We start from the raw sequence: 25,840 nt of genomic DNA on the forward strand, positions 1-25,840 counted from the left end.
CTTAATTAGAGCTTATCTCAGAGCAGTATTCATTATCTTCACTTTACAAATGAGGAAATTGAAGTTAGGTTACATGGTAAGCTATGCGACTTGGGTAAAAATGGCACAATTGGGACTTGCACTTGGGATGAAGCTTCAGAATACAGAACCACTGTATGTCATGTGGTCTTATATAACTTACTAGATTTTTTATCGGTATCTAGATAAACAGGAACAATGAAAGTTGTGATTATCTTACATCTTCATTTTTTTTAAATGATTTTTTATTTATTTATTAGAGACACAGAGAGAGAGAGAGAGAGAGAGAAACAGGCAGAGGGAGAAGCAGGCTCCATGCAGGGAGCCCCACGTGGGACTCGATCCGGGGTCTCCAGGGTCACACCCTGGGTGGAAGGCGGTGCTAAACCACTAAGCCACCTGGGCTGCCCACATCTTCACTCCTTTTTTTTTTTTTTAATTTTTTTTTTTAATTTTTAAATTTATTTATGATAGTCACACACACACACACACAGAGGCAGAGACACAGGCAGAGGGAGAAGCAGGCTCCATGGACCGGGAGCCCGACGTGGGACTCGATTCCGGGTCCCCAGGATCGCGCCCCGGGCCAAAGGCAGGCGCCAAACTGCTGAGCCACCCAGGGATCCCTCTTCACTCCTTTTTTAATGAATGTCACTATATATTCTAGTTCAAAATTAGTTTATTTCCATTTCTGAGTCAACAGGCTAGTAACATTGCTTTGATGATTGTAGATACCATAAATTCTACTGGAAGGGAAGTCTTGTAGAGGCTGCAGGTGGCCTCCATAGTACCTCTTGCAAATTAGCAAAAAGCAGAGATGCCTCAGTGGCTCAGTGGTTGAGCCTCTGCCTTTGGCCCAGGGCATGATCCTAGAGTCCCAGGGTTCGAGTCCCACATCGGGCTCCCTGTATGGAGCCTGCTTCTCTGCCTGTGTCTCTGCCTCTCTCTCTGTGTGTCGTCTCATGAATAAATAAATAAAATCTTAAGGAAAAAAAATCTCTCTAGATGGTTAGGTCAGTCAGAAGAAGGCATCCGTCCTTGAGATACATTCAGCCCACACCAGGGTGCTGGCCTTGGGAAAATAAGTGTCTGGATTTTCTTTTTTTTTTTTTTTTTAAACCAAAGGTTGGTTCTTTTTTTTTTTTTTTTTTAATTTTTATTTATTTGTGATAGTCACAGAGAGAGAGAGAGAATGAGGCAGAGACACAGGCAGAGGGAGAAGCAGGCTCCATGCACCGGGAGCCTGACGTGAGATTTGATCCCGGGTCTCCAGGATCGCGCCCTGGGTCAAAGGCAGGCGCCAAACCGCTGCGCCACCCAGGGATCCCTGGATTTTCATCTCTTCTGTAGCACACAAAAAACAGCATCCAGGAATCCTGTTTATATAAATTTATTTATAAATTTTTTTTCAATTTTTATTTATTTATGATAGAGAGAGAGAGAGAGAGACAGAGGCAGAGACATAGGCAGAGGGGGAAGCAGGCTCCATGCACCGGGAGCTCGATGTGGGATTCGTTCCTGGGTCTCCAGGATCGCGCCCTGGGCCAAAGGCAGGCGCTAAACCGCTGCGCCACCCAGGGATCCCTAAATTTATTTATCAGGCACTGAGGTTTCTTTAGTCTTGTTTACAGACAGCATCTCCTGTTGTTATTGCATATACTGTGTGTATACCTCCCTCAGTACCTGTACTGGTTTGCTTTGCCTGGAGCCCAAACCTCCCTGCTCCTATGCTGTTCACTACTTCTCTTAATCCAGGTCAATGCTTAAATCTTCCCTTTTCAAATGTCCCCTCGCCTACTCAAACTAAAATCCCCATCACACTGTCCTTCCTGCTATATTTTCTTCATAGTACTTCTTCCCACTTGGAATATTAAAGTCATGTGTATTTTAGTTTGCTTTTATCTCTCCACTAGAAAGTACATTTTGTGAAAGTAGAGGTTTTACCTGTTTTGTCTATTGCTGTATTCCAGCACCTAGAAAAATGCCTGGCATATAGGGGGCTCTCATTAGATACTTGTTGAACAGCAAACATTGGACTGTTTATATTGTAACTGTTGGTATAAATGACCAATTTTAATATTTGCTACCTTCTACTGACTATATTTGTGTACTTTCTGGACTAGAATGTTACGAATATTGTCTAACTGTTATAATAGCTATCTGAGGAGTAAATAGTGTAATCCTCATTTTAGAGTTGAATAAATCCCAAAGCTTAGAAAAGTTAAATAACATGTCCAAAGTCAAAAAGCTAACAATTAGGGCGCAGCGGTTTGGTGCCTGCCTTTGGCCCAGGGCGCGATCCTGGAGACCCAGGAACGAATCCCACATCGAGCTCCCGGTGCATGGAGCCTGCTTCTCCCTCTGCCTATGTCTCTGCCTCTCTCTCTCTCTCTCTCTCTGTGACTATCATAAATAAATTAAAAAAAAAAAAGCTAACAATTAGAATTATCTCTTGACAGGTAGATTTGGTAGCCAAAGTTCATCTAAAAACATTGTTTTAGTGATTCTTTGGGTCTTGTAGCTTTTTTCAAAAAGGGATTTCCAATTACTGGCGGAGGGAAAAAAAACCAAACTCTTAAAAATAGGGTCAGCTATGTTTTAAGGGAAAGGAGAGATAAGGCCTATTAGGATTTGAAGATTGGGATATTGGAGATCAGATAACTCTCCTGTGTAATCTTTGTGTTCATATCTAAGGGTGGTGACCTTGGGGATCCTTTGGGAGGAAGAGCATGACTTTGGAGTCCTTTTCCAATGTGTAAGTCTGGCTAAGTAGCATACCTAAGACTTTTTTTCATCTCTAAATTCTAGTAACAGTGTCTCCCTTATCAGGGTATGAAGATGAAATATGTATATAAAATGCCTGGCAGAGTTTCTGGCACTTGGAAGCTTGATTTCTCCTGTCCCCTGCTCTTGTCTTCCTTTCTTCAAGCAAGGGCCCAGAAATCCAAGGTGTTTCAATACCCTTCGGGGTGATTTTTTTTTCTTAATAATTTCTCTCCAGATAAGTAATCCCATATAGTAAGCTGTTTTCTGGTAGTATGTAGGCAATCAAGGCACCTTTTATAATTTGTAAGTCATTTAGTTTATCACTGCAATTCAAGGAAAAAATTCATAGGCCTTGTTTGTAAGTGTTAATGCACATATAGCTTTCACAAACCTTTGGGTCTGATTCCTGCTTTTTTTTTTTTTTTTAAGATTTTATTTACTTATTCATGAGAGAGAGAGAGGCAGAGACACAGGCAGAGGGAGAAGCAGGCTCCATGCAGGGAGTCCGACACGTGGGACTCGATCCTCAGTCTCCAGGATCACACCCTTGCCTGAAGGCGGTGCTAAACCGCTGAGCCACGGGGGCTGCCCCATGATTCCTGCTTTTGTAATTGAATGTTCGTGAAAACTGAATAGTAGTAACTGGGAAGCCCTCTATATTTTGTTTCTCACACCCTTCTCCCCATATTCCATGAAATACCAGATTTTTTAAAAGCCAGTGACATGTTTGCTAATGAATGTAGGTTTAGATGCTTTCTAGAATTTCTTAAGTACCATTTTACAATTTCTATAATTGTCACTGTGTCCACAGAATAGTAGGGCCATGCACAGATTCAGGGAGTAGGGTTTCCTGAATCAAGGAGTAACTGAAGTAGGTAAAAAAACAACAGGAATTTTTTCAGTTCTTTCTCTGAAATTAAACAATATAGCATTTAATTTCTTTTTTTAGGGATGCCTGGGTGGCGTGGTTGAGCAACTGCCTTTGGCTCGGGGAGTCATCCTGGGATTCGGGATCAAGTCCCACGTTGGGCTCCGTGCATGGAGCCTGCTTCTCTCTCTGCGTCTCTCTCTCTGTGTCTCTCATGAATAAGTAGATAAAATCTTTTAAAAAAATAATAATTTCTTTTTTTGAAAAAGATTTTATTTATTTGAGAGAGAAAGAGATAGTGACCGAGAGTATGAGCAAGGGGAGCAGCAGGCAAAGGGAGAGGGAGAAGCAGGCTCTCTGCTGAGCAGGGAGCCCAATATGGGACTTGATTCCAGGACCTGAGCCAAAGGCAGACACTTAGCCAACTGAGCCACCCAGGTGTCCCAGTATTTAATTTCTAACTGAAAAATTACTTACTACAAAATGGGAAACAGATTAAAATAAGTATAACCAACTTCTAGTGAAAGATCTATGAGCATCCTTCTCAATTATATGCTGATCCTGTCTTTCTCTTAATACTGTATTATATGCCATATAATGAAGCAGTAAAAATGTTTATTATTTAAATATTAATTTTGTATTTAACTGGAAGATGTATAATTTAAAGATAAGTTGATTTAACCCCAAATAATGATATAACTAAATTGGAAGGGGCAGTGGGAGTATAAGAGAACTAATTCTTTATTTGTCATCATGGAAAATCTGTAATGCCAAAAATGGATGAATCAAGCAATTGCAAGGAAATCTTTTTATGTAGGACTGTAGGAAACACTATTGGATGAAGTAGCCCAAGAGTTGAAAGTTAATGCTGGTGGAGGAAAGATGAGCTAGTGAACTACTGCTTTTCATTTAAGTCTTATTGGGTATTACTGAATTCTTAATTATGTATATATTATTTTGATTAAAAAAAATAAGAGTGAAAATTGCAAGAGAAAAAGTAGAAACATAACCAATCTAACAAAGTGAAAAAGACAACCCAAGAAAGGGAGAAAATATTTGCAAATCATCTTTCTGGTAAAGTACCTATATCTAGAATTATACAATGAACTCTTACAACCCAATAATAAAACACCAAATAACTTATTTAATAGGCAAATGATCTGAAGAACCATTTCCTCAAAGATGATATGTTAAAGGGCCAATACGCATATGAAATGATGCTCAATGTCATTAGCCATCAGAAATATAAATCTAAACCACGAGATAGTGCTTTACATACACTAAGATGCCTAGAATAAAAAAGGCAGATAGTAAGTGTTGGTGAGGATATAGAGAAATAAAATCTCTCCTACATTGCTGCAATTGTAAACTGGTACAGTCATTTTGAAAAACAGTTTGGTAGTTCCTGAAAAGGTTAAACCTATTGTTACCATATGACCCAGCAACTCTCCTCCTAGGAAAAAATTGGATGCAAATGTTCATAGCAGCATTATTCATAATAGCTGCAAAGTAGAAATCTAAATATCCATCAACTGAAGAATGAATAAACAAACTGTGGTATATACCTACACAATGGAATATTATTTAGTCATTAAAAAGAATGAAGTACTGATACTTGCTACAACATAAATGACCTTTGGAAACATTCTTTTAAGTGAAGGAAAACCAATGACAAAATCCACATAGCATATGATTCCATTTATGTGAATATCCAGATGTTAAGTCCATAGAAACGGAAAGTAGAATAGTAGTTGCTTAAAGCTGGGGAGAGGTGTTTTAGGGGAAATGAGGCATGACTACTAATGAATATAAGGTTTCTTTATGCGTGATAAAATATTCTAAAGTTGAATGTGGTGATGATTGTATACCTATGAGTACATTGAAAACCATTGATGTGTGTACCTAAATGGATGAATTGTATGAAATATGAATCATATTTCAATAAATAAATATTACAAGATAGATACAGATAAATGGACATATCCCCAAGCAGTTACTGCTAAAAGAAACAGTAACTTTTATTTCTCTTTTAGTGAAAAATTTGTCATTTTCTTCTTTCTGCTTCCAACTTGTTACAGACAAAATCTGTAACTTAGGAAAACAAAATTGACATGGTACAGATCCTAAGTATCTTTTAATGGATTATAGGGTTGTTTTTTTTTTTGTTGTTATTAATTCTGCTTAACACAGATCAAGTGTGACCTAACATTTGCATGACTAAACAGCTTTCTCTCAGAGTGTGCTGAGATGGTGGTTTTGGGTGGCCCCAGATGATTTTCATGTTGTTTTTAGTGTCCCATATACACAGACTTTTGGCGGCCGCCACTGTCATCTTTGTTTGTGAATAAGAAGAAAAAGTGTGTGTGGTCTGCACTTCTTCATATACCAAATAGGAGTAATATCTTGTTGGTGGATGATTGAGATTCTTCCCTGAACTTCTTGTTCCCTCTTGAGTTTTTATGTTATGAATAAATGGCTATTTAAATTGAACTACATTGTATTTTACTGCTGCCTCTGTGGGTTCCCTACTGGAGACCGTTTTTATGAATTGCTGGCCTTAGGCTGCTTCAGATGATGTTTCACACATTATTCTCAAGGGTACATATTTTTGATGCTTTCTTTTATTTTGTGTATTTTGGTGTCTCCTGCCCCATTAGCTTCATAAGTAGTCCTTACATGTATCTTGTTGATAGTCCTTGTTTTCAGATGACTAACTGCCTGCCTGCCTTTCCTTTCTTTCACTGCACTGCTTTCTGTTAGGCTGTGCTGGGATTCAGTTGAATATGTACTTGATTTGCATATTTGTGTGTGTTAGATAAACAGTTCTCCTTTTCTACATTTGGTAGGCAAAATATCTGCATAGTCTCGTGCACAGTTTCTCACAAATGGTATTCTGGCTCTGTGTACATCGCTGCCGCTCCATGCCCTAGCTCCTTTGGCTTCCTTTTCTTAAACTCTCTTTGCCTTCATTTCACTGGGTTGCTCTCTCCATGGGGCAACAAGTTTGGTACCTACTCATTTCTCTTATAGTTGTTCTTATAGCATGTAACTTAACTCAGGATTAAGTCTGAAAAATTGTTTTCAGAAAATAATTTGTGTATCATTCATGATAGTTTTATGCTATTTTGGTACATGAAAATGCTTTCCACTCTGTTAAGGACCAGCTTTTGAGCACTGCCATTTGTTCATATTATAGGAATACCATCTGTACCAAGCAGTAGCTTCTTGATCCTTTTACAACGAATATGTTAAAACCATCATCATCACCCCCTACATACGCACACACATTCAAATTTTTTTCATACTTGGTTTTTTTTTTTAAGATTTTATTTATTTGCTTATTCATGAGAGACACACACAGAGACAGAGAGATAGACAGAGGGAAAAGCAGGTTCCTCTTGGGGAGCCTGATGTGGGACTCCATCCTTGGATCCTGGGATCACGTTCTGAGCTGAGGACAGATGCTTAATTGCTGAGCCACCCAGGCATCCCCGTACTTGGCTATTTTTCAATTTATGCTTTGTTTTGAATGCATTTATGACAATTTTACAACTAATAATTTTTTTTTTTTTTTTTTTTTTTTTTAAAGATTTTATTTATTTATTCATGATAGTCACAGAGAGAGAGAGAGGCAGAGACATAGGCAGAGGGAGAAGCAGGCTCCATGCAGGGAGCCCGATGTGGGATTCGATCCAGGGTCTCCAGGATCATGCCCTGGGCCAAAGGCAGGCACCAAACCGCTGCGCCACCCAGGGATCCCTACAACTAATAATTTTTGAATGCATTATGGTTTACAGGGAAATTATGTATTTATTTTATTTTTTAAAGATTTTATTTATTAGGGACAGCTTGGTGGCTCAGCAGTTGAAATCTGCCTTAGGCTCAGGGATCAAGTCCCTCATCAGGCTCCTCCCAGGGAGCCTGCTTCTCCTTCTGCCTATGTCTCTGCCTCTCTCTTTGTCTCTCATGAATAAATCTTTAAAAAAAAAAAGATTTTAGGGATCCCTGGGTGGCGCAGCGGTTTAGCGCCTGCCTTTGGCCCAGGGCGTGATCCTGGAGACCCGGGATCGAATCCCACTCAGGCTCCCGGTGCATGGAGCCTGCTTCTCCCTCTGCCTATGTCTCTGCCTCTCTCTCTCTCTCTCTCTCTCTGTGACTATCATAAATAAAAATAAAAAATAAAAAATAAAAAGATTTAAATATTAAAAAAAAAAGATTTTATTTATTTATTTATTTGAGAGTGAGCACAAGTCGGGGAAGGGCAGAGAGAGAAGCAGGCTGCCTGCTGAGCAGGGAGCTGGCTATGAGGCTCATCCCAGGATCCCAGGATAATGACCCTAGCCGAAGGCAGATGCTTAACCAACTGAGCCACCCAGGTGCTCCCAGGGCAATTTTATACCTATTAGTTCATCTTATTGTCCCAGTAGCCTTATGAGGTAGCTATTAATATCCCATGTTTGTAGCTGAGAAAACATGTGTAATACAATCTTTTTTTAAAAAAAGATTATTTATTTGAGAGAGAGTGTGCAGGGGTGGGCAGGGTGGGGAAGAAGCAGAGGGGGAGGGACAAGCAGACTCCACACTGAGCTCAGGACCCTAAGATCATCAAGAGCCAGACGTAACCTACTGAGCCACCCAGTTGCCCCTGTGTGATACACTCTTATGTTGATGCTTAATTAGACAGCCATTCCATCTCTTTATATGTCTTTTTAAAAATCTGAGTACATAAGAAAATGATCTCTTTCCTACCATGTGGTTTCTATAAATATATTCACTGTTTAGTCAGAATAATTTTTTTACTATATTTTGGTTTCACTTCCAAAGTATTTCCATTCTTTTTTCCACCTGGTTCCCTTTTAGGTCTTTCTCTCTTTTTTATTTTTTTATTTTATTTTTATTTTTTCTTTTTTTCTTTTTCTTTTTTTTTTTTTCTCTCTTTTAAAAAAAATTTATTTATTTGAAGGAGAGAGAGCAGGTGAAAGAGTGAGAGAGCAGGTGGGGTGTGGGGTGGGAGGGAGGGTGGAGTAGAAGCAGTCTCCCGGCTGAGCAGAGAGCCTAGTCCCAGGACCCTGAGATCATGACCTGAGTAGAAGGCAGACACTTAACCGATTGAGCCACCCAGGTGTTCCCCTTTTAGGTCTTAATTACAGAGTAATTCTCTATTTTTTTTTTTTTTTTGAAGCATCACTAAACTGCAGAGTAATAATCATGGTGATATTACACATTATATAGTGTTTTCAGACTTCTTTCACACCTAAATAACCCTGCTCTATCTTTACAATGGTTATTTAAGATACAACAAGTGCAAATTGCTTGTTTTTGTGAATTAAAAACTTGCAACTCAAAATGTTAGCTAAAGTTTTTGTTTGTTTACAATCACATAGCTAAGAAGTGTTAGGAACAGGAATACTCAGGCTTCTGGCCTAGTGTAGGGCTCTTCCCACTCCTGTTAAAATCCTACATTGTGCCCCCGGTATCATGTAATGCATGCTTTAATGAGGTGTCCTTTCGTACTTTCATATTGCCAGCCACTTAGAATTCAACCCTGAGTAGCAGTTTCTTATGTTGCTTTGTTGAAAGACTTCCTATAAAAAGAAATTGTCATCAAGTCAGGTCAGTAATTTGCCAGATGCTCTATTTAGCAGAACAAGTCTTTGAGCAGTTGTCCCTACTTGTTGCTCTTTTTCTGTGTGTCTATTTTATAATCTGTGTCAGGACTCTGTCATATATGGATTGGTTTCCAAGGGCTGCTGTAACAAATTACTACTAAGTAGGTGGCTTCAAACAACAGAAATTTATGCTCTCACACTTCAGGAGGGCAGAAGTCCAAAATTAAGGTGTTGGCAGAATTGGTCCTTTTTAGAAACTCAGAGGGAGAATCTGTTCCATGTCTCTTCCCTAGCTTCTGGTGGTCCCCAGCAGTCCTCCATGTTCCTTGGCTTGCAGCTGCATAATTTCAGTCTCTGTCTCCTTCTTCCTACTGCTGTCTTCCCTCTGTGTCTGTGTCTGCACATGGCATTCCCTTCACTGTGTCTCCTCAGCTTCTAAGGACACCAGTCAAATTGGATCAGTAATCTATTCCAGTATGATTGCATGTTAAGTTACATCTTAATTACATCTGCAAACACATTACAGTTGACCCTTGAACAATACAGGTTTGAACTGTGCTGGTCCACTTAAATGGGGATTTTTTTCAGTACATATATAAACTGACAGTATCAATGAGTACAGTACTGTAAATGTGTTTTCTTTTCCTTATGATTTTCTTAATAACATTTTCTTTTCTCCAGCTTACTTTATTGTAAAAATACAGTATATGATATGTATACCAAATATATGTTAATCTACTGTTGATGTTATTGGTAAGGCTTCTGGTCAACAGTATACTTTTAGTTAAGGTTGGGGAGGTGTCAAAAATTACACGTGGAGGGGAACCTGGGTGGCTCAGTGGTTGAGCATATGCCTTCGGCTCAGGTCATGATCCTGGGGTTCTGGGATCGAGTTCCGCATCAGGATCACCACAGGGCGCCTGCTTTTTCCTCTGCTATGTCTTTGCCTCTGTCTCTCATGAATAAATAAATTAAATCTTTAAAAAATTATATGTGGATTTTCAGCTACACAGGGGGTTGACTTGTCTTTTCACTTTTATAACAGTGTCTTTTTAATGACTACAATTCTTGGTTTTCAGAATGATCTAATTTTTGCTTATTGAACAATCCTTTTGGTCAGCTATTTAGTTTTTTTTTTTTTTTTAACTCCAGGGACATGAAGATAACCTTCCATATTATTATTTAAGAACTGTTTGATTTTACCTTTTACATTTAGATCTATAATCTACTTGAAATTGAGTTTTGTGTAATGTAGATTGGAATCAAAATTCATATTTTTGAGATGCCTGGATGGCTTAGCAGTTGGGCATCTGCCTTTGGCTCAGGGCAGGATCCCAGGGTCCCAGGATCAAATCTCACATCAGGCTTCCTGCATGGAGCCTGCTTCTCTCTCAAACCTATGTCTCTGCCTTTCTGTCTCTATGCCCCTCATGAATGAATACATAAAACCTTTTTTAAAAAAATCATATATATATATTTAATTTAGATATCTAGTTGATCCAGTGCTGGTTCTTTTTCTTTACTTCTTGACAAAACTTTTTTCTCATTGTTTTACAAAGTGCCACCTTTTTGTGTCATAAATTAAGTGCCAATGAACATTGCAGGTCATCTCTCAGTTCTGTTCTGTTGTATTCTGTTTTTCTCTCCTTTTGCCAATACCATACCAGTCCTGGAGCTTTTCCAGAGTCTTGACATCTAGTGGAATAATTTCTTCCATATTCTTCTTCAATATTATTTTAGCTGCTCTTGGGTCTTTGTATTTTCATATAGATTATAGAATCAATTAGTCCATTTCCATTAAAAAATCTATTTTTTTAAAAGATTTTTATTTATTCACAAGAGACACACAGAGAGAGGCAGAGACATAGGCAGAGGGAGAACAGGCTCCCTACGAGGAAGCCGATGGGGAACTTGATCCGGGACGCGGGAATCATGCCCTGAGCCAAAGGCAGACACTTGACTGCAGAGCCACCCAGGTGTCCTGACAAACTTTTTTTTAAACAAATTATTGTTATATGTCTGATTTCTAATAGAGTCACTGAAGAAGCTTCTACTGTCATGATCCTATATAAGTGCCAGGGAGAGATTAGATTTTCTTTTTTTTTTTTTTTTTTGAGGTTAGATTTTTTTTTTTTTTAATTTTTTTTTTAATTTTTATTTATTTATGATAGTCACAGAGACAGAGAGAGAGAGAGAGAGAGAGAGAGGCAGAGACACAGGCAGAGGGAGAAGCAGGCTCCATGCACCGGGAGCCCGATGTGGGATTCGATCTGGGGTCTCCAGGATCGCGCCCTGGGCCAAAGGCAGGCGCCAAACCGCTGCGCCACCCAGGGATCCCTGAGGTTAGATTTTGAAGGAAGGTTTTACTGGAAAAGGTGTCATTTGAATGTCTATGAATATAAATTTGCGAGGTGAGCAAAATAGGCAAAGAGAAGAACATGTAAGTTTGTGATGTTATGTGAGTGTTGTGCCCGAGATTGCGAATCCGAGAAACCACCAAGGACCCGACACCGATGCAAACACACGAGGATTTATTTACAAGCTCCAGCTTGGGTCCTTGGGTCCAAGTATACCCAACACAGCAGAGCAGGGACTTGGACCCCAAGGTGGATTTCAGCTTAGTTTTAAGGCCTGGTCTAGGGGACCTCCAGAAGGGGTGGAGGAATTTCTCAAGTTCTGTTTACATTCTGATATGGGGCTTTCTGTTGTGCCCAAGATTGCGAATCCGAGAAACCACCGAGGAGCCGACACCGATGCAAACACACGAGGGTTTATTTACAAGCTCGAGCTTGGGTCCAAGTATACCTGACACAGCGGAGCAGGGACTTGGACCCCGAGGTGGGTTTCAGCTTAGTTTTTATAGGCTGGTCTAGGGGATCTTCAGAAGGGGTGGAGGAATTTCTCAAGTTCTGTTTACATTTTGATATGGGGCTTTCAAGGGTGTAGAGCTCTGTTCTTATTCTAATAGGGGCTTTCTAGGACGTTAACCTGTAAGCTGTTTTCTTCCTGTAACTGAAGTAAGGTAAAGTTCAGCTCTTATTCACAGGGCCCTGGGATGGCTGTACTTGTGCTAAGGCTGAACTTAAAGTGGAATGGCCTTAATTTTCTCGGACTCCACATTTCCCCCTCTCAGAGGAACCTAAGGAAGGACCCAATCATGGGTCCAGGTTGCTCTCAGAGTGAGCCAGTGGGAATGATTAAACCAGGATTCTAACCAACCTTGTTGCTATTCTCACTCCCATTTACATTCCAGGGAGGAAGAGACATCTTACATTTAAGGCAGTACATAACCATCCCCACCCCACCCTTTGTTGTAAAAAGACTAAATCTAATCACCTTCTATTTTGAAAGACAACCTCAGACTAGGGAGTCTTGGAGGTGGGAAATAAGTGAGAACGGCGCAGTCTTAGCTTTAGGGGATTGTCCTTGTCCGGTTGGCTTTTCCATTCTGGAACAAAGTCCTTGAGAACGGCGTGTGGGTCAGCTGGCCGGACGTGGGTGTAGTGGACCCAGGGAGTAATCCCGTCGACCTTGAGAGCGGTGGGAGTGGTCAGGATCACGATGTAAGGTCCCTTCAATCCGCGAGGTTGAAGTGTCTGGTGTTGGTATCTCCGCACGTACACCCAGTCACCTGGCCGATATCGATGGTGGTCCGGGGGTGGCCCAGTCTCATAGAGGGCCCTCAGCTTAGGCCACACCTGCTCATGGGTTCATTGTAACATTTGGAGGGAGAAAAGAAGTTGGTGATCATCAAATTCAGCAAGCACCTCAGATTTTAAATTGGGGATAACAGGTGGAGGAAGACCGAACATGATCTCGTAGGGAGTCAGTCCCATATAGGGTGAAGGGGAGGAGAGTCACCCAGTCCCCGCCAGTCTCCAGGGCTAATTTAGTTAAGGTCTCCTTTAATGTTCTGTTCATCCTCTCTACCTGTCCTGAGCTCTGGGGCCTATATGCACAATGTAATTTCCAATCTGCCCCAAGTACTAGTGCCACTCCCTGTGTTACCTTAGAAACGAATCCTGGGCCGTTGTCTGATCCAATCCTAACAGGAAAACCATACCTCGGTAAGATGCCTTCCAGCAGTTTCTTGGTCACGGTCTGTGCCGTTTCATGTTTGATGGGAAATGCCTCTGTCCATCCTGAAAAAGTATCTACAAACACTAAGAAAAACCTATATCCGTATTTTCCAGGTTTTACCTCAGTGAAGTCCACTTCCCAGTAGGCTCCTGGGCGGTTCCCTCGGAGCCGGGTGCCTGGGTTAGATCCATGGGCGGTGGCATTAGTTAACTGGCATGTGTGGCAGCTCGCCACAATCTGCTCGATCTTTGCTCGAGAGTCTTTAATAGTGATCTTTGCATGTCGTATGAGGTCTTCCGTCTTCCTTGTCCCCATGTGAGTACTCCGATGTATTTTGGGTAGGACTCGCCGTCCCAGTTCCTCTGGCAAGATGATGCTGGAGTCTGCAGCTCTCTACCAGCCACGCAAGCACTGGGTCATAGGCAAGCGTTTGATCCAGTGTAAATCAGCATCAGTATAGTTGGGGGTGTCAGGCAGGGTCGGTGCCCCCGGATCAGGTCGTCTGGTTGCTAAGACCTGGGTCACCACATGGGCTGCCTCCTTTGCTTTTAAATCGGCTAGCCGGTTTCCCCTGGCTACTGGTGTGTCTGCCTTTTGGTGCCCCGGACAGTGGATGATGGCTAGGGCCTTGGGCAGCCAGAGGGCCCTCAGGAGTTCAAGAATCTCCGTTTTGTTTTAAACAGTCTTTCCCTCTGCTGTCAGGACCCCTCTCTCCCTGTAAAGGGCTCCGTGGATGTGAGTGGTGGCGAAGGCGTACCCGCTGTCGGTGTAGATGTTTATTCGTTTACCTTCCCCCATGGTCAGCGCCTTGGCTAGTGGGATCAGCTCTGCCCGTTGGGCCGACGGTCCAGCTGTCAGTGGCTCCGCCCAGACGGTCTCTGTCTCCGTGGTTACGGCTGCTCCCGCATATCTGACTCCTTCGCGGACAAAACTGCTGCCGTCCGTGTACCAGGTGGCGTCCGCATTCGGCAGTGGCTGGTCCTGGAGATCAGCTCTGATTCCGTGCACCTGTGCCAAAATTTCTTGACAGTCATGCAGGGGGGGTCCCAGTCTGGGTTAGGGAGTAGCGTTGCCGGATTCAGGGTTGTCGGTGGCTTAAATAAAACTCTGGTGGGGTTTAGCAGCAGGCTCTGATAATGGGTCAGACGGGCATTGCTGATCCAGCGGTCTGGGGGCTGTTTGAGTACCCCTTCAATAGCATGGGGGGTGGTAACATGCGGTTCTTGCCCCATGGCCAGTTTGTCTGCATCCTTGACCATAGTGGCCACCGCAACAATAATTTTTAAGCATGGGGGCCATCCAGCAGCCACCGGGTCCAACTTTTTGGAGAGATAAGCTATGAGTCTCTTCCAGGGACCTAAGTACTGGACAAGGACCCCTTTTGCCACCCCGTCTTTCTTGTCCACATACAGGTAGAAGGGCTTGGCTAGATCGGGCAACCCAAGAGCCGGGGCAGACAGTAAGGCCTGTTTAAGGTCATTAAAGGCTCTGTTCATGGCCTCTGTCCATTCAAAATTTTGCTGGTGCCTGGTGGCCTCATGGAAGGGTCTGGCCATCTCAGCAAAACCCGGAATCCATAAGCGACGGAACCCTGCTGACCCCAGGAATTCACATACCTGGCGGACGGTTTGCAGCTGTGGGATTCTTAAGACAGTTTCTTTCCGTGCATCCGTCAACCATCTTTGTCCATCCTTTAATTTGTACCCAAGGTAGCTCACCTCTGCTCTGCAGATCTGGGCTTTTTTAGCTGAGGCCCGGTATCCTAGGGCTGCTATGGTTTGCAGCAAGTCCCTGGTGCCTCGCAGGCATGTGGCCTGGTCCTCCGCCGCCAACAGGATATCATCTACATATTGTAATAAAGTCAAATGAGGGTGCTCGGAACGGAACTCACCCAAGTCTTCGTGTAAGGCCTCATCGAAGATGGTCAGTGAATTTTTGAATCCTTGTGGTAGTCGAGTCCAGGTGAGCTGGCCATTGATGCCTTTCTCAGGGTCCATCCATTCAAAGGCGAAGAGGTCTTGGCTCCTGGGTGCTAAAGGCAGGCTGAAAAAGGCATCTTTTAAATCTAATACGTATACCCAGTTTTGTCTGGAGGCAGGGTGGAGAGGAGGGTGTATGGGTTTGGGACCGTAGGGTGCATATCCTCTACTCGCCAGTTGACTTCCCTCAAGTCCTGGACTGGCCTGTAATCATTAGAGTGCAGTTTCTGAACCAGCAGCAAGGGAGTGTTCCATGCCGATTGGCAGGGCCTTAGTATGCCCGAGTCCAGTAGTCGCCGTATGTGGGGTGGGATCCCCTCTCGTGCTACTAGAGGCATGGGGTATTGGCGGACCCTGACAGGGTCTGCCCCCGGCTTTAGTTCTATGTATATGGCCAGTCGATGCTGGGCCAGCCTGATTCCCCTAGTTTCTGCCCACGCTTGGGGAAATTCCCGCAGCCAACGGTCAATGTCAGTCATTGGGGCTGAGGGCATTTGGTGGAGACGATATTCGTCTTCTAAACTCAGGACAAGTACCTGAATCGGGTGCCCCTTCTTGTTTAGGGCTTTTGCCCCTTCGGGGTGGAAGCAAATTTGTGCCCCCATCTTGGTGAGCAAATCCTGACCTAACAACGGGTAGGAACACTCAGGGATGACCATGAAGGAGTGGGATACCTGGCCCTTGCCGAGATCCACAGTTCTTCGGGTAGTTCATGAGTATTGTTTGGTGCCCGTGGCCCCTTGCACCCATGAAGTTTTGTTTGCCAATTTCCCTTGGGGTTGTAATAAAACCAAATGTTGTGCCCCAGTGTCCACTAGGAATTCAACAGGTTGCCCCTCCACTTTAAGAGTTACCCTGGGCTCGGGGAGGAGTGCTGAACCCTGATTCCCCTAATTGTCCAGGTCCTCCATTTCCAAGATCTTGGCAGGGGCCTTAGATCTTTTGTTAGGGCAGCTTTTTACCCAATGGCCCTCCTCTTTGCGATAGGCGCATTGGTTTTTGTTCATCTTAGGGCACTCCCAAGGGGGACCAGGGCCATCCTCCTTACCGGTCCCTGAAGCCAGCTTCTTGAGGTGCCTCCGTCTTTCCTGTGGGTCGTCCATGGTTGTGGCCAGCAGGATCTTGGCCAGGTTTCGGGTCTGCCGGTCACTTAGTTTGGTTTGTTGTTCTTCCGGACTTTGTCTATTATTATAGACTCGTTCTGCTACTATCACTAAGTCCTGCAAGCTCTTCTCTCCCAGTCTTTCTACTCTTTGCAATTTCTTTTTAATGTCCGGAGCGGCCTGGTTAACAAAAGCCATGATAATTGTGGCCTTTGTTTCTGGGGCTTCTGGGTTCATAGGGGTGCACTGCCTAAAAGCCTCTATGACTCTCTCTAAGAAGGCTGCTGGACTCTCACCCTTACCCGGCCTCACATCATAGACCTTGGCCAGATTGGTGGGCTTGCGCGCGGCAGCCTGGAGCCCTGCCATTAGAGTCTGGCGGTGGACCCGGGGTCTCTCCTTACCTTCAGGCGAGTTGTAGTCCCAGGTGGGGCGGGATAAAGGGAAGGCGGCATTTATGAGGTCTGGGTTTTGAGTCGGCTGTCTGTCCTCTCCCAGGACAGACTTCCGGGCTTCCACCTGAATTCGTTCTCTCTCCTCGGTGGTGAGGAGAACCTGCAAGAGCTGTCGGCATCATCCCAAGTAGGCTGCTGGGTAAGGAGAACAGTATCTAAAAGCCCGATTAGATCTCTCGGATTATGAGAGAACTTTGCATTTTGGGTTTTCCAATTCTATAAATCACTGGTGGAGAATGGCCAATATAACATTAGCTGTTCGCCAGTCTCATCGGGGGCCCCATGGCACGGAGGGGAAGGGCGGTGGAGTCGGCTGGCCCCGCATTCAGAGGTGGGGCCGTCCGCTGGGTCCGACCGCGTGTCCCCGCTGCCGGCCCGCGACAGGGCCTCCCTCGTCAGGGAGGGGTAGCGCCCCTTCTGCAGCCCCCGGTGTCTCCAATGGAGGGGTGGAAGGGGGAGGGGGTGCCTGGTAGGGCGGCGGGAGAATCAGGTCCTCCGGGGAGGAATCCTGGAAGACCGGATAAAGGGGCGCTTGGCGTAGAGTCGGTCTCCTTCTCGGCTTTCCGCAGGGCTAGAATCTCGGTGGGTCCTGCTTTGGGGGGTAAAAATGGTTTTAGCCAAAGAGGGGGATTCTCGATCATGTCCTGCCAGATCAGGATGTAGGGCACCTGGTCAGAGTGGCCGTCCGGTTTGTCCCTGAAGATCACGGCCTTAACCTGTAAGATAATAGGTAGGTGAAAAGTTCCTTCTCGGGGCCATCCCACGTCAAAGGTTGGCCATTCTGACATGCAATAAATTCGGAATCTCTCTCCGTATGTCTATGCTCAGAATACGAGCTCTTTCCCTAGCATCCGAGAAGTGGGAGAGCATAAGAGACAGGGGAGTGGTTTCTGTCTCCCCCATTATGTCCCCAATCCACACCAAGACACACAGTAAAGACAATTAACAAGGACACAACAACCCAGACAAATGCAAAAAAAGTTAACAAGGACATAGTAACACAGACCAACGTTCCAGTGCGGCCGCAGAGACAAAACAGAAAGCAACCCGAAGGGCTGGCAGCCCGTCCTCCTTACAGGTGAGGGCCCCGTCCTCCCGGTGGGGGCAAGGGACGTCTCCTCAAGACCCTCGGTCCACGGCCCGCCAGCGCGTCCGCTTAAGCCAATGCCGACCTAATACAGATCGGAATTCCTTCAGGTTAGAGCTCTCAGAAACATGCGCGCAAAAGGTGGAAAAAGTGGAGTGCACTCACCACGCATGAAACCCGCCGGATAGGGTCCTGGGGGTCTCTCGGATCCCGGACAAGCCCCCAGATGTTGTGCCCAAGATTGCGAATCCGAGAAACCACCACGGAGCCGACACCGATGCAATCACACGAGGGTTTATTACAAGCTCGAGCTTGGGTCCAAGTGTACCCGACACAACGGAGCAGGGACTTGGACCCCGAGACTAAGAGGCGTAGCAGCTTTATAGGGGCCAGTGGCCCATGGGATACGCAGAAAGTTGCACAGTCATGTCGGTCCACACGCAGGTGGCCGATTGAATTACACCTTACCCTATAGTATCCACTTGAGCTGCCCTATTACTTTGGTCAGAATTGGAGCACAGTTTTGGCGGGCACAAAGCAGGGTCACATTGTTATGAGCCGGATTTCCGGTTAGGGTGTGCCCTGGTCTTTGATTAGGGCGGGGCAGTGCCCTAAGTAATAAGCAGGTCAGCACATGGTGGGTGCAGCCCAAAATAGAGTCAGTCCTGCTCTGCTTGTCCAGGGGTAGGGGATTTTTGTTAAATTTCCTGGGTTCCACATATATTTTTTTTTTTTCAGTGTGCATCGTCTCTTTCTTCTTTTATTTTTTTTCATATATTTTTTTTTATTGTTGTTCAATTTACCAACATACAGAATAACCCCCAGTGTCCGTCACCCAATCACTCCCACCCCCCGCCCTCCTCCCCTTCTACCACCCCTAGTTCGTTTCCCAGAGTTAGCAGTCTTTACGTTCTGTCTCCCTTTCTGATATTTCCCACACATTTCTTCTCCCTTCCCTTATATTCCCTTTCACTATTATTTATATTCCCCACATGAATGAAAACATATAATGTTTGTCCTTCTCCGACTGACTCACTTCACTCAGCATAATACCCTCCAGTTCCATCCACGTTGAAGCAAATGGTGGGTATTTGTCGTTTCTAATGGCTGAGGAATATTCCATTGTATACATAAACCACATCTTCTTTATCCATTTATCTTTCGATGGACACCGAGGCTCCTTCCACAGCTTGGCTATTGTGGACATTGCTGCTAGAAACATCGGGGTGCAGGTGTCCCGGCGTTTCATTGCATCTGAATCTTTGGGGTAAATCCCCAGCAGTGCAATTGCTGGGTCGTAGGGTAGCTCTATTTTTAACTCTTTGAGGAACCTCCACACAGTTTTCCAGAGTGGCTGCACCAGTTCACATTCCCACCAACAGTGTAAGAGGGTTCCCTTTTCTCCGCATCCTCTCCAACATTTGTGGTTTCCTGCCTTGTTAATTTGCCCCATTCTCACTGGTGTGAGGTGGGATCTCATTGTGGTTTTGATTTGTATTTCCCTGATGGCAAGTGATGCAGAGCATTTTCTCATGTGCATGTTGGCCATGTCTACGTCTTCCTCTGTGAGATTTCTCTTCATGTCTTTTGCCCATTTCATGATTGGATTGTTTGTTTCTTTGCTGTTGAGTTTAAGAAGTTCTTTATAGATCTTGGAAACTAGCCCTTTATCTGATACGTCATTTGCAAGTATCTTCTCCCATTCTGTAGGTTGTCTTTGAGTTTTGTTGACTGTATCCTTTGCTGTGCAAAAGCTTCTTATCTTGATGAAGTCCCAATAGTTCATTTTTGCTTTTGTTTCTTTTGCCTTCGTGGATGTATCTTGCAAGAAGTTACTGTGGCCGAGTTCAAAAAGGGTGTTGCCACATATATTTTTGTAAATATACATAGGTTCTGTTATATATATATATATATATATATTTCCCTTTATTTATTTTTCTTAAAGATTTTATTTATTTATTCATAGGGAGAGAGAGAGAGAGAGAGAGAGAGAGAGAGGCAGAGACACAAGCAGAGGGAGAAGCAGGCTCCATGCAGGGAGCCCGACGTGGGACTCGATCCCGGGCCTCCAAGATCACACCCTGGGCTGAAGGCGGCGCTAAGCCTCTGAGCCACCTGGGCTGCCCTATGATTCTTTTTATTAGAGAGTGGTATTAAAAGCCAAGATTTAGGAGCTGGTATGTTCATACCACTGGGAAGTAGACGTAGTCACTGCTCTAAGGCCTTCTCAGTAGACAGATTTACTGAGCTAGGGTGTATATATGTGTGTATGCTTATGTGTACACACACAGACACACATACATACTCCACATGCATTTATGTCTATATTCTTAAAAAAATCCATTAGTTCACGCATACTTTCCATAGGGCTTATTCTTTCTCTTTTCATATTTCTATTTCTCGTCTCTTATAGAGATAACTCTGGGTCCCATTGTCCTTAGTTGATTTTGTTATTTCCTTCTGTATAACGCTCCTCTATATGACAAATCTCCTGTTGTGGCCTCCAAACTGTTCCATGTGAAGATACTCTTCTCATCACACTCAGGTTCCAACATTGCAGGCAAACTGGCCCTTTGTGTGCATGTGGATGGTCTCCTCACAGTCTGTGCCCTCTGTGTGGACACCTACTGTGCTGTGTCCCACCAAGTGGCTGTGGGATTGTATTGTTCAGGAAGGGGCGAGGGCTCCTCTGGAATTCTTGCTTCATTTTAATGTTTCTAGCTGTGGGATTATTTATCTTTTCTTGTTGTTTTAACATTCTTTGGGCCCTTTTAGGCCTTATATTTTCTCTAAGTCTCAGAGGCTTATGGAAGTTTCTTTCTGAAAATATTTTTCATCATCTCCACGTATTTTTTCCCATCTATGTATACTATTATGTGGAAGTTGATTTCCTTCATTTCTCTATTCCGAATCTCTTGATTTTATCTCTTCTTGATGTCTTGTGGCAAAGTACCTTAAGCCTGATATAAGCTTATTAATTCATTCAACTCTATCCTTTCTACTCTTTTTTTTTTTTTTTAATTTTTTTTATTTATTTATGATAGTCACAGAGAGAGAAAGAGAGAGAGGCAGAGACATAGGCAGAGGGAGAAGCAGGCTCCATGCACCGGAAGCCCGATGTGGGATTCGATCCCGGGTCTCCAGGATCGCGCCCTGGGCCAAAGGCAGGCGCCAAACAGCTGTGCCACCCGGGGATCCCCCTTTCTACTCTTCAATCCATTTACCCATTAAGTTTATTTCAGTCACTATACTTCTCATGCCCAGTATTTTTATTTGTTCATTATGATATTTTCTTCCTGCTTTATCTCTAATATCTTTCCTTAAGTTATTTTTTTTAGGATTTTATTTTTTAATTATCTCTACACCCAACGTGGGGCTCGAACTTACAACCCTGAGATCAAGAGTCACCTGGTCTCCCGACTGAGCCAGCTGGGCGCTCAAGTTTGTTTATTTTTAAGCTTTTATTTTCTATTTTTCTCCTGTGTCCTGAGGATATTAGTCACTCTGGCTCACGAGATATTTGAGGTGGGTGAAGAAAGCTACGGGCAGCTTTGTGCCTAGTTTGTGCCTCTCCTACTGGGTTTAGAGAATGAAGGTGAGCATTGAGTTGGAGGAGAGGACTTACCCGGGGTCATTACAGTGTGTGAAACCCCTTCCAAGGCCCAGCATTTTTCAAGGTCTGTTTCCCTCTGTTAAAAACTCCTAGCCCATGAAGCACAAAAAGTAGTGGTGAGAAGAGGGAGAATGTGAACATAGAAGGACCATCTAGTACCATCTGTGCAAGTCCCGACCAGCTGGCTCCACAGCACCCACTTGTTACTCTGCAGCCCATTGACATTTTTAGGGGCTGACAATCTTCCTGCCCTGTAACCACAATTGCCTGTTAAAGAAAATGTTGGAGAGAAAAATATTTACCAAAATAACTTGCACCACACCCTAACTGTCATCTCTGCTGTCTGGCTCTTGTCTGCTCTGCCTGTATTTTCACCCTATATTGGGACCAGATTTCTCTATGTTGTTCCAGGAATTTCTGTCCATATGTAAACACAAATGAATTTTTTTGTTTAGTATAGGTTCATACTATAAATACTGTCCAGCAACTTGCTGTTTTTAAAATGGCTGATTACCATGATTGATTGCATATGAAAATAGTTTGGACTTAATAAAATACAGCTTTAATATATATGTGTATTTGTGTGGTTTCTATATCCCTTTTACACTAAGGTGTCTGTATAGTATCACCTTATCTTAAATATAATTTTAAGTTAGTTAGATAGAGTGCAATTGTTAGTGTTCTGTGAAGCACTTTTTAAAAAAATATTTTTATTTATTTATTTATTTATTTATTTATTTATTTATTTATTTAGAGAGCTCTTAAGCAGGAGAGGTGGAAGGGGAGGGAGAGAATCTCAGGCAGACTGTGCTCTGAGCAAGGAGCCTGACATGGGGCTGCATCTCACGACCCTGAGACCATGACCTGAGCTGAAACCAAGAGTCAGATGTTTAACGACTTGAGTCACCCAGGTGACCCTATGAAGCACTTGGTGATTGCCCTCCTTGGTTCTTTTAGGTTGTTACGAATTTTTAAATATTATGATACTAAAATAAATCTTTGTAGATATAGTGTTTTACATTTATAGATCATTTTCTAGGATGGATTTACAGAATGGATCAAACAGGTCAAAAGGATCAGCATTTTTTATTCTTAACCATATAAAGAAGTACTTGGAACATAATAGGCATCCAAATAATGCTTACTGGATGAACAAATATTACAAAAATCACTTTACAATGGATGTACCAATTTTCATTCTCTTTTTTTTTTTAAAGATTTTATTTATTTGACACAAAGAGAGAGAACGCATAAGTAGGCAGAGTGGCAGACAGAGACAGAGGGAGAAGCAGACTTCCCGCTGACAGGGAGCTCAGTGAGGAGCTCCATCCCAGGACCCCGGGATCATAACCTGAGCCGAAGGCAAATACTCAATCACTGAGTCACTCAGGTGCCCCCCAATTTTCATTCTTAGTGAGTATGAGATTGTCTGTATTCCCACACCATCTTGTACTTACATTATTCTGATGATGTGACTGTGATCAGAAGAATTCTATATCTATCTTTTTTTTTTTTTTTTTTTTTAATTTATGATAGTCACAGAGAGAGAGAGAGGCAAAGACATAGGCAGAGGGAGAAGTAGGCGCCATGCACCGGGAGCCTGACGTGGGATTTGATCCCGGGTCTCCAGGATCGCGCCCTGGGCCAACGGCAGGTGCCAAACCGCTGCGCCACCCAGGGATCCCTTTTTTTTCTTTTTAAATTTTTTTTAATATATCTATCTTTAAAAAAAATACTATCAGATGATATAACTAAGGTTCTCTTTTTTATTTTCACCCACTAGATGATTGGACATCTGTTTTCTTACAGGACTGAATTTGCGCTTAAAGAAATCATGTCCTCTGGAGGTGCTGAAGATGATATCCCACAAGGAGAGAGAAAAACAGTTACGGATTTTTGTTACCTTCTGGATAAGTCTAAGCAGCTGTTCAATGGATTAAGGTTAGTGGGCTCTTGAAGCCTTAAAATTTTCTCATTCTGTATTTTTCCATGACTTGTGTATGGTAAGTTTCTGAAAGTTATGGATAGACTATTTTATAAATATCTGTAGTAGAGGTTATGCTTTTTACTTTGACACACTTCATTCTCAGATGAAAATGTTGTGCCCAAGATTGCGAATCCGAGAAACCACCAATGAGCTGACACCGATGCAAACACACCAGGGTTTATTTACAAGCTCGAGCCTGGGTCCAAGTATACCTGACGCAGTGGAGCAGGGACTTGGACCCCGAGACTAAGAGGCGTAGCAGCTTTATAGGGGCCAGTGGCCCATGGGATACGCAGCTAGTTGCACAGTCATGTTGGTCCACACGCAGGTGGCTGATTGAATTACATCTTACCCTATAGTATCCATTTGAGCTGGCCTATTACTTTGATCAGAATAATAGGCACACAGTTTTGGCGGGCACAAGGCAGGGTTACATTGTTATGATTTCCCATTAGGGTGTGCCCAGCGGCTTGACTAGGGTGGGGCAGCGCCTTAAGCAATAAGCAGGTCATGTGAGGGTCATATAGGAGGTGGCAGGTGTAGCACAAAATGGAGTTAGTCCTGCTCTGCTTGTCCAGGGGTAGGGGATTTTTGTTAAATCTCCTGGGTCCCACAGAAAAAAACAATAGGAGAGAGGATAATTTCTATTGTTCTATTCAGGTTGAGAAGAACTATTTTGTTAGATGTTTTTTTTTTTAAAGATTTTATTTGTTTATTCATGAGAGACACACAGAGAAAGAGGCAGAAACATAGGCAGAGGGAGAAGCAGGCTCCCTAGCAGGAGCCCAATGTGGGACTTGATCCCAGGACCCCGGGATCATGCCCTAAGCCAAAGGCAGATGCTCAACCACTGAACCACCCAGGCATCCCTTGTTAGATGGTTTTATATACATTGTTCCACATCGTACCTGGTTTACATCTGATTTTACACATTGGGGTATTGAAGTTAATGTGTCTTTTGAGAAGACATTTACAATTGTAAAGATAATTACAGGATCATCAAATGAATCCTCCTTGACCACTGAATCTAAAGCTATGCTTTCAATCACTTTATTCCTATATTCATTTAATTTTTTTTAAATAAAACTTATCACTATCTTGAGCAACCTTACTGATTTGCTTATAATGTCTACCTACATAAAATTAAATGTTCCTACAAGCAGGATCCTGTTTGTTATAGTTTTCCTAGTACATAAGCCAGGGTCTGGCTCATTGCAGATACTTTGTAAACATTTGTTAAATGAAGGATTCCAAAGACAGTATTAACTCCTAAGCTCTGCTGCTTCCTATTTTGTGCTACAGAAGAATCTTTGAGATCAACTTTTGCTTTTGCTAATAATCAGAACAATTGCATCTTTTTAAAGAATTATTTTCATTATTATAATTCAAAAAATAAAATTTAAAGCGTAGGTTTTAAGTCTTCTTTTTTCCCCCTGGAATGTCATAAATCTTCAAAATTTACATGCTTAGACCACTTTCTTGTTTGATCTCCAGTATTATCCAGGTCTACCTTATTTATTCAGCATTTATTGAGCCCTAGTATGTACCACATTCTGTATTGGGTACAATGATTCAAAGATAAAACTACCAGTCTCTGCCATCAAATAATCTGTGACGAAATTATAAAAACACAAAACCCATGGCCATCTGAGGCTCACTGCTAGCCTCAGATTTAGCATATCTGTTAAGCAAATTTCCTACATGCCTTTGTGTGCTTGTTGAAATTAAAGCAAATAAAGTTAAGGGAGTAGTAGATTTAAAGAATATGAAGGCATTTCCAAGTTTGCATGAAAATCCTTTGTGACTCCGAAACTCTTATTCCCAACTCTTAAAACAGTAACAAAGTTATAGTAGCTCCGACCTCTTCCCTTCCCCCTCCTCCTCTCCCTTCTAATTTATAGAGCTGTATTTCAAAAAGTAAAATATACCTAAAGTTTATAATTTTTTTAAAAAGATTTTATTTAGGGGATCCCTGGGTGGCTCAGTGGTTTAGAGCCTGCCTTCAGCCCAGGGCATTGTCCTGGAGTCCCAGGATTGAGTCCCACATTGGGCTCCCTACATGGAGCCTGCTTCTCTCTCTGCCTGTGTCTCTGCCTCTCTCTCTCTCTCTCTCTCTGTGTCTCTTGTGAATAAATAAATAAAATCTTAAAAAAAAAAAAAGATTTTATTTAGGTTACATGAGAGACACAGAGACAAAGACATAGGCCGAGAGAGAAGTAGGTTCCTTGTGAGGAGCCTGCTATGGGACTTGATCCCAGGACCCTGGGATCACAAC

General features: G+C 43.1%; 1 protein-coding gene across 3 annotated transcripts in view; it reads left to right on the top strand.

The window, feature by feature from the left end:
• The window catches only part of SCAI (suppressor of cancer cell invasion), a 165,346-nt gene that overhangs the window by 64,252 nt on the left and 75,254 nt on the right, over positions 1-25,840 (top strand). For all 3 annotated transcript variants that reach the window (XM_038549373.1, XM_038549375.1, XM_038549374.1), the window contains one exon: positions 23,388-23,519. In XM_038549373.1, the coding sequence (XP_038405301.1) occupies positions 23,388-23,519 (132 nt within the window). The remainder of the gene's footprint in view (positions 1-23,387; positions 23,520-25,840) is intronic.

The sequence above is a fragment of the Canis lupus genome, chromosome 9 (assembly GCF_011100685.1).
Source record: "Canis lupus familiaris isolate Mischka breed German Shepherd chromosome 9, alternate assembly UU_Cfam_GSD_1.0, whole genome shotgun sequence".
In the NCBI taxonomy this organism is placed as follows: Eukaryota; Metazoa; Chordata; class Mammalia; order Carnivora; family Canidae; genus Canis; species Canis lupus.